General features: G+C 41.6%; 1 protein-coding gene across 1 annotated transcript; it reads left to right on the top strand.

Moving 5' to 3' along the window:
- Nucleotides 1-1,628: 1,628 nt before the first annotated feature.
- Nucleotides 1,629-2,210, top strand: LOC139821425 (uncharacterized). The gene has a single exon (XM_071792424.1). The coding sequence runs from the start codon at nt 1,629-1,631 to the stop codon at nt 2,208-2,210; it is 582 nt and encodes a 193-aa protein (XP_071648525.1).
- The last annotated feature ends 7,970 nt before the right edge of the window (nt 2,211-10,180 follow it).

The raw sequence follows: 10,180 nt of genomic DNA, 5'->3' as shown, positions 1-10,180 counted from the left end.
CTTAGCTGGAAGAGACGCAACGTCACAATCGCGCCATGGAAGGTCGTGGACTTTATCTCGCTCCGTACAAATATGGACAAGGACTGTATCTCGGCCCACACAAATGCGGGCGAAGAGTAGCGTTGAAGATTAGAAAAAGAAAGAACGTCAAAAAGACGTTAAATATGCTCACGGGTATTACGACTAACGTACAATTGAGTCGACTGGCAAGGCAAATGCGCGTACCGTTCTTCAGAGGTGTTTTTATGCGTGATTCGTTACCGATCATTGATGGCATACGTCGAAACGAGAGCGGTATCGTGAATTTGGACGATGCAGCGGGCCCCGGTACTCATTGGGTAGCGTACGCCAAGAGGGGAGATCAAGTCGTATATTTCGACAGTTTCGGCAATCTTCGACCACCGAAAGAACTGGTGCGATATTTCGGACCGAGCGTGACGAAAATTGAGTACAATCATACGTCTCATCAGCGATACGATCAGAGCATCTGTGGACAATTATGTTTGCAATTTCTCCGGACGATCGACGACGATCGGCGCTAATTGAAAACCTGACGACGCGCCGTGTGGAGACTCAGTGTTCGTCGAACAGCTTCCGCCGACATGTCTATAACGTTCACGCTGACGGGGAAGAGCAGCATCTTCGTGGAGCACTATTTTCCCGCTGTGGATCTGAGCGACGGTGACTACGAGCTCGGTCTAACGTGTTTCGAGACTTATCACACGATTCCGAACGTGAATTCTTCGAATAATAAATTTTATTTCGACGAGGATGACACGGAAATTACGATTCCCGAGGGATCGTACGAGATACGGGCGATACACAAGTTTTTGAAACGTGAAATTTCACGTAAACGTTCGCGACGCGTGGTTTGTTCCAACGACGATCGTCGTACGTCGATCGCGGATATCGCGCGAGAGGAGACCGTTCGCGCGAACGGCTACGAAGACGAGGTCGCGGAATACCCGATAGTGCTCCGCGCAAATTACAATACGATGAAAAGCGAGATCAAGTGTGCTTTCAGAGTGAATTTTAACAAACCAAACAACGTCGGATCGCTGCTGAGATTCTCGTCGACGCGTATATTGCAGCCGAGACAGTGGTACGAATCGGATGCACCGATTAATATTATCAACGTAAACATTATCCGCGTGGAGTGTAACGTGACCGCGGGAGCGTACAGCAACGGCACACGCGTTCATACGATACACGAATTTTCACCGAGCGTACCACCGGGATATAAGATATCGGAAACGCCGGCGCAGATCATTTACCTGCCGATCATCGCTTGGAGCGTTACGAATCTAATGATACGCGTCGCTGATCAAGGCGGACGATTGCTCGATTTTCGCGGAGAAGAGATCACCGTCAGATTGCACGTACGACGGCAAAAGCGATAACGCGCCAGTGTGTGCGTGAGCGTGAGTGTACGCGCGACACATGAGATGGTAGTGTTGAACGACTCGGAGCACGCGACAGAAAACAATAATATCTTTACGGCTGCGCCAATCGACGATATCGTCAAGTCGACATTCGGTGGCGTTAAACAAGCGACGAAAAAGAAGCTCAACGCGTCGAACGTTAAGTTTTTACAATCTCTGGGATTCGCGGTGCGAAACATCTGAACGATGACTGAAATTCTCAACATCGGAGGCGAGCCGGTCTTTTACGATCGCATCATCAAGATCGAGACTCACACGTACAACCCGTACGCCAACACAACGTTTGACTATAGCGACGAGATACGAATACCCATACAACAGCAGGATCTGTATACGTTGCCGTGCGAAAGTTTTCTCTACGTCGAAGGAATATTGACGGTGACCAGAGCATCCGGTCAAGCCGATAACGTGGTATTGGGTACTAATTGCGTCGCGTTCATGTTCGACGAGATTCGATACGAGCTCGACGGTATGGAGATTGATCGCTGCAGAAACGTAGAAATAACCAGCACGCTCAAGAACTACATTACGGTATCGTCCGACAGAAGCGTGATCCTGCGAAACGCGGGATGGAAACCATATAATAACCCAAACGGATATTTCAATTTCTGCGTACCGCTCAACTTGTTACTGGGATTTTGCGAGGATTACAAACGCGTGGTGATCAACGCTCGTCACGAATTGATCTTGATACGATCGCGCAACGACAACAATTCCCTGGTGGGAAGTCTCGCGTTGCAGCCTACTATCAAAATACTCAATATATAATGGCGAATGCCTCACGTGGTATTGAACGAGATCAACAAGCTATCGATGCTGCGCACCTTGGAAGACGGACGATATCTAAGTATGGGTTTCCGTTCGTGGGATCTGTACGAGTATCCTGTGTTGCAGAACACGACCAAGCACTCGGGGGCCATTAAGACCGCGACTCAGCTCGAGAAACCGCGATACGTCGTCTTTGCTCTGCAGACGGGTCGGAAGAACGTCATGTCTGCCGACACAAGCCGATTCGACGACTGCAACTTGACCAACGTAAAACTCTATCTAAACTCGGAAGTTTATCCGTACGTCGACTTAAATTTAGATTTTGGTAAACACAGATGGGCGATTCTGTACGATATGTACGCACGTTTTTGCAAGGACTACTACGGATACGAATATCTCGAGCCGAGTCTCACTGTTTCGACTTTTCTACGTAACTTTTTTACATCATGTACACTATAGATTTTCAGTACTGGCAGGGTTATGTTCCAAAATTTAACCTTGGTAACTAAAACGCTGTAAGTATGTGACGTCGACTATAGATTTTACTAATTTTAGTTACTAATTAAGAAATAAGGAAACCTTTTCTTCGCCAGTAAATAGAATAAAAAGGAGTGGTAATAATCGACGCTGACTGGCTATATAAAATTTTTTAATTATCTCACGACGTTTCGACCGTCACTTTCGGTCCTTATCAACTGTTCGAATTATATTACTTGCAAACAATTCAGTCCTGACATTGTGCCAACAATCCAAAAGTCAAGAACTATATAAAAAAAATAAAAAGAAGAAAATATATATAATATAAAAGGTCCAGAACTCTAAAAAAATGAGAAAATATAAAAATAAAAGTATAAAATATAAATTGACAAGTTTAAAAAGTGATGAAAATTACAAAATGATAAACTTACTAAATGATAAAAATAATATAGAAAAAAAAGTATAAAATATAAACTTACAAGTTTGCGCGTCATATGTAAAAATGATGGTAAATGTGGGAAAAGCATGTCAGCAGTCCACGGGTGACAAAGGCACACTGATCACGATCGACGTTAAATATTCTTTATTATTATATCATATGCCCCGGTCAAATTATCCGTGTCTCTGTAGGTTGATTGTGTTGTTATTTTGTTTTATGAAAAACATTTCAGCGATCTCGCGTTTTCTAATTTGTTTTTCGCTATGTAATATCTCTGTTTTATGCCATTCGAATTCGTGATCAAAGGAAGTACGATGCTTACTGACAACCGAATGGTTGCCGACATGCTTCTTGATATCCGCTCTAGGCTCTTTAATGCGTGTTTCGAGTCTTTTGGTTTGGCCAATATACGTGGCATCGCAGTTTCCGCAGTCAATTTTATAAATTAAGTTAATTTGCTTGAAACAATCGAGTCTATCTTTCCCTCTCCTTATGACGCAATCGAGGGACTTAGGAACTGTATAAAGGACATGAAGACCGCAATCATTAAAGATACGCAAAAGTCTTTCGCTGAGACCCTTAATGTAGGGAACCTTTATACAATTTTCCGGTATTCGCCGTATAATGTCGTTTGTGTTAGATGTGTTAACACGGTGACTGAGAAGTTTCAATCTCACTCTAATAAACTTGTCAATCAAATGTGGAGGATAGCAGTTGTTCAGAAGTATTTCTTTGATTTTAGCAATATTGTTCTCGTGGAACCGTTTGTCGGATAATAAGATCGCGTGGTCAACCAAGCTTGTTATTGTGTTTAGCTTGTATTTTTTCGGGTGACTCGAAAAATAATTAACGTATCGTCCAGAGAAGGTAGGTTTAGTATACCAGTTAGTAATTAAGGTATCATAATCCCTGATGACAGTCGTATTCAAGAAATTGATTGAATTATTTTCTTCAGTTTCGTAGGTAAATTTCAATCGAGGATGATAATTATTGAAAACCGTTAAAATTTCATTAATATATTAGACTTCGGAACAATCGCAAAGACATCGTCAACATAACGACAAAAAAACCGGATCGCAAAACTTAATTGTTTCAAGCAGAAAGTCTCAAGATCATCCATAACAATGTCCGCAAGGATAGGAGATAGAGGGGAACCCATGGGGCTACCGAAAACTTGTTCATAAAATTGCTCGTCAAACTGAAAACTTGTTGAAGATAGGATGAGGTCAATCGCGTATAAAAATTGTTCTAAATTGAAATCAGTATTACGGGAAATATATTTCCATCTATTCTTTATACCATCCATAACTAAATCTTTAGGTATATTAGTGAATAATGCAGTGACGTCGAGAGAGACCATCAATTCGTCCGGATTAATTTTAAAATTGTTGATCTCAGACACAAAGGTCCAACTGTCTTTAATATATGACTTAGGTTTCGGTATAGATTTATGTAATATGTTATGGATGAAACGCGCTACATTATAAAGTGGACTAACCACAGCGGAAACAATGATTCGCAAGGGAAAACCGTGTTTATGTATTTTAGGTAATCCGTAACATCTCGGAAGATTACCATTTGTGCAGTTAAGAAATTTATAAGTACGGTTATCGACGATACCATTGGTGTGCCATGATTTGATAAGCTCATTAAGTTTAGTTGTAATGCGTTTAATTGGGTCCTTTTTTAATTTTCTGTAAGTCATTTGATCGTCAAGTAACAAATTCATTTGGTCGATGTACGTTTTCTTGTCCATAACAACCGTTGTTTGGCCCTTGTCAGCTTTCGTAACAAAAATATCGTCATTGTCGCGCAAATATTTTTTACATTTTATGAACTCACGTAAGATGTGACTGTCTAAATAATTTAAATGTCTATCCTTGCTTAAAAATTTATGTAAAGCGCTAGCAGTCAAACCACGTGTTTCATCAATGGCATCGTCGTCAATTTTGCAACACTCAAACTCGAAATTCTTAATAATATCTAAGGTTAAACGCAAGCGATCTTTTTTATTGTTACGGTCTATCGGGACACCGAACTTATCTCCGAAGCTAAGAATCTTAAGTACCGACTCTGGAATTTGTTTACTGCTAACGTTTACAATCCATTTCGAATGATCTATATTCTCAAAAGACATGAAGCCTTTATTTTGTTTATTGATGCTACGATGGAATTTGTTCATTAGCCTTATTTTTTCCTGTCCATTAAATCTATCGATTTTTCTCGTGTTCGATTCGAAAAAGTTAGTAACTAACCTGGGCGGAAAATGTGTGTGAATTTGGTTCTCAATATTAATGACACGAGATCGTAAGTATTTTAAGTGGCAGTTAATGTCGCGAATTTCGAAGTTTAGCAAGGCTTTGGAATACCGTTTCTTGGATTTATTAAAGCTGCTGTTCACGTTGAAACTGTGGAAGCCGATGTTAAAACGCATGTTGTAGATATGTTGAGGCAGGATATCATACCGTCTACATCGTAAAAGGAAAGTGAGTTGTTGGCTTGCTGCAACCGTCATTCATTTTCATGTCAATCCAGGACTTCAATAAGCAAGTGCGCTCGTATCCGAATTGCTCAGTAATTGTTTTATTTTTTTTTTATTTTTATTTTTTTTTATTTAGTTCTTGACTTTTGGATTGTTGGCACAATGCCAGGACTGAATTGTTTGCAAGTAATATAATTTGAACACTTGATAAGGACCGAAAGTGACGGTCGAAACGTCGTGAGATAATTAAAGAATTTTATATAGCCAGTCAGCGTCGATTATTACCACTCCTTTTTTTTTTACTAATTAAGGTTAAATTTTGGAACGCAGCCTAGTAAATATCAAAACTTAGCCTGTATCTACCTATCTATCTGTACATATACAATATGTATATGTATGTGTGTGTGTGTGTGTATATATATATATATATAAAGGTAAAAACTAGAGTGATTTCTGCCCAGTGCTCTGAATGTCAACGTGAAGAAATTCAAGCAATTAAGCGCGGGTAAACGGCGGGAGTAACTATGACTCTCTTAAGGCGGTCTCTTCTTCTTCTTCTTTTCCTTGCTCTCTTTTTTGTTGACTCTCCTTGGAGCTATGTAGTGCATGGTATAGGCATTAGCCCCCGGTTGATCGACCCTAGTGGCCGATCCCGGGGGCTTTTCGCTTTGAACGTTTTTTTTTGTAGGTGAGAGTCATGGTTGCTCGTTCACAAGGGGGCGCAGCCTGTCGTCTGCGCCCCAAGTCTGCCCCACCTCCACGATGGTGTCCGCTGGGTACCCGGCTTGCCGGGGAGCTAACGGGGTTCAGGCGACTCGGGAGCATGCCCTGGGCTCTCGGCCGGGATACCGGTGCCAGCGGGTTTCATTCCCGTCAGCAACGCAGCTGGTTGTGGGCTAGCAACCCCTGTCGGCTTACTGGTAAACGCTGGCAAAAATCAAAACGAAGCCTCGGACGACGGGGAACATGGCCCCATTCCCCTGGAGCACGGCCAGGGGGCTATTCGAAGACAACAAAGGCAAGAAACACAGGTCTGTGAACTATCGCTCCCCTTCAGTCGAAGGGGATGCGAAAATTGCGCCGCAACTGGAGCGGGCGAGTATATGGCTTTCACTGTCAAAGATGAGGCCCGGCATATAGAGGAAGTGCACCCTCACCTGAGCATCAGGTACAAATGCGAACGGTGTGGCAAGTCATACGCGTCGTATCGGGCGGCCGCATGCCACCTTCCAAAATGCCCAGCAGCCAGGGCAGGCGATGAGCAGCGAACCGCAGAGCAGGGCCGGTTCGTTTGCCCTGACTGTGACAGGAACTTCACTACACAACGAGGCCTGTCACAGCATCAGAGGCTGGTACACCCAGTGGCAAGAAACCGAGTGAGATCGGAGCAAGCTGCTCCGAAGGTAATGGAGCCGAGGAGAGGTAGAATTTTCTCTGCCGAAGATGTGAGTAGGATGCTCGAGCTCGAGGTAAAGCTCAAGGATGAGACGAACATAGCAAAGGCTATGGCCTTGCTTATGCCGGGGAAAACCCTGAAACAAATAAGGGACAAGAGGAGTGAGGCGTGCTATAAAAGGTGGAAAGAGCAGCGCCTCGAGAGTCAAGAACCCCTCAGCGAGGAGGACCGACAAGCGGACGGTGCACCGCCAGAGGTCGATGATGTCTTTGTAGATCCGGAGGAGACCGAGGATGTCTTCTTAGATGCGGAGGAAATACCGTGCGATATATATAGCTTTGACGAATCAACGTCAACTGCACACTGGAGACAAGCCTGCATTGAGGCGGTGCTTAAGGAGCTCAAGAGTAGTGAGCCCAAGGAATCGCTGGAAATACAACAGCACATTATCCAGCTCCTGACGGCAAAAAGTGAAGGTCAGGCAATAACGCAAGAGGAGGTAGACGCAGCCTATGAGCTGTCAATCAGTTTGTTCCGTGCTCCGGAGTCGGGGAAAACAGACGGTAATTCCCGTAGACACCGGAGTCGGAGGAAAGGGCTTTCGGAAAGAAGTGAACGCAAAGCCCGAGCTTATGCTCGTACGCAAGAGTTGTATAGGAACAATCCCGCTATCCTCGCTAAGATGATAAGAGAGGGTATGGATGTCCAGACGCTGGATACAGGCGATTCAGTGAGTCCAACAGTTGAGAGCGTCAAGAAGCTCTACGAAGGGCTATGGGGAAGCCCGGGTCGATGTGATATTGGCCGGGAAGAGCGAGAGGCCACGGTGCCGTATAATCTAGCAGAGATTCTGCATCCTATCTCCAAGGAGGAGATTCTGAAGCGTTTCAAGGCTACACGGCTACCGGGCAGCCGGGCCTGACGGACTCCGTAAGGGAGATCTGATGAGAAACGAGGGAGGCTATATTCTCCACGCAATCTTTAAGGTAATCATGCTGGCATTGAAACAACCGAGCGCGTGGCGCTGCAATAGAACAACACTATTGCTTAAAGAGGGGAAGAACCCCTCAGTAGCGGCCAATTACAGGCCGATTACTATCTCCTCAATATTAAGCAGATCATATTGGGGTATCATGGATCAGCGTCTGAGGAAAGTGGTTCACCTGAATGCACGGTAAAAAGGCTTTGTGCCGGAGATGGGATGTTATAATAACATCAATTTGCTGAATGAAGTTCTCGCACTAGCAAAGAAAGACAAAGGAATTGTAGCCACTCAGGTGGACATAGCCAAGGCGTTTGATAGCCTCCCGCACCCTGTTATCAGGTACGCCTTACTCGGAAAAGGGCTGCCGGAGGAGGTGGTGGCATTGATAATGGATTCGTACAAAGGAGCCAAAACCACCATGAAATGTCGTGACGAAACGTTCGACATTAAATTGAGAAGAGGAGTCAAGCAAGGAGACCCTCTGTCTCCGCTTATTTTCAACGTCTGCATGGATTTGATTATAGACAGACTTGAAAGAATGGAAGGCTTCCAAATCAAGGACGGCCTGAGTATGTCATGCCTGGCTTTTGCCGACGATATAATACTCATTGCAAACACTAGAGAAGCGGCGAGTCGGCTTATGGATGAGCTCGTCGGCTTCCTTTCACGATGGGGAATGGCCACGGTCTTACATACAGGTCTGGAGACTACCGCTAATTTCAGTGGTGGGGGTAGGTCGCTTAGTGAAGTTGTTTTTAAGTCATCTAATAGCCACTAGAGTCGTTGCGATCGATGTTCGCGCGGTGGCGAGGGACGCCGGAGGCCGGGGGGGATATCTGTCATATGAAATTTGGCGGAGTGGTTTTGTGTCAACTTCGTAGTCTCGACATCATGGGTTCGAATCTCCGTGCCCTTAATTTTTTTTTTTAATCCTTTTACAATAATAATGTGATAAATAATAATGCTTTAAATAATTAAAGACTACAAATTAATAAAATATGTATAAATATAAATATAAATAAAAATAAATATATAAAAATAAATATAAATATAAAATAAATACGAGTTTTTATTCTAAAAATTAAGAACAAATAAAAATATTTTTTATATGTTTATTTTTATCCTTTTTTTTTATTTTTGTGAGTATTCCAGGTTGTCAATTCAAGGTAAGTATAACGAATAAAAATCAACTCTTTAATTTTATCTCTTTTTATTTTATTTTTAAAATTCTTGCAGGTATTTCAGTTTTTAAATCAAGTACATACAAGAGAAAATATAAATCAATCCTTCAATTTTTGCCATTTTATTTTATTTTTTACAGGTATTCCAAAGTTGAAATGGACAGTGTTTGGCTGCATGCAAGAAAGTATTGCAAGGTAAGAAAGATGATATTATTGAGTAAGAAAGATATTATTGAGTTAGGGTCAAAGCACGTAATAAGAAAAAATTGTTGTTAAAATTGTTGTTAAGAAAAAATTATCCAAATTGACTAATGATCAATAAGGTGCTTACGTAAGCGAAACGTAAGCGAAACGTAAGCACCTTATTCATTAGTCAATTATATGACAGTCATATATCGCTACGCAATATTACGTGCTTTGACCCTAACTCAATAATATCCTTCTTACTCAATAATATCATCTTTCTTACCTTGCAATACTTTCTTGAATGCAGCCAAACACTGTCCATTTCAACTTTGGAATACCTGTAAAAAATAAAATAAAATGGCAAAAATTGAAGGATTGATTTATATTTTCTCTCGTATGTACTTGATTTTAAAAACTGAAATACTTGCAAGAATTTTAAAAATAAAATAAAAGGTGATAAAATTAAAGAGATGATTTTTATTCGTTATACTTACCTTGAATTGACAACGTGGAATACCCACAAAAATAAAAAAAAAGGATAAAAATAAACATAAAAAATATTTTTATTTGTTCTTAATTTTTAGAATAAAAACTCGTATTTATTTTATATTTATATTTATTTTTATATATTTATTTTTATTTATATTTATATTTATACATATTTTAATAATTTGTAGTCTTTAATTATTTAAAGCATTATTATTTATCACATTATTATTGTGAAAAAATTAAAAAAAAAATTAAGGGCACGGAGATTCGAACCCATAATGTCGAGACTACGAAGTTGACACAAAACCACTCCGCCTTTCATATGACAGATATCC

The sequence above is a fragment of the Temnothorax longispinosus genome, chromosome 11 (assembly GCF_030848805.1).
Source record: "Temnothorax longispinosus isolate EJ_2023e chromosome 11, Tlon_JGU_v1, whole genome shotgun sequence".
NCBI classification, from domain to species: Eukaryota; Metazoa; Arthropoda; class Insecta; order Hymenoptera; family Formicidae; genus Temnothorax; species Temnothorax longispinosus.
This window is presented reverse-complemented; position numbering and strand designations above follow the sequence as displayed.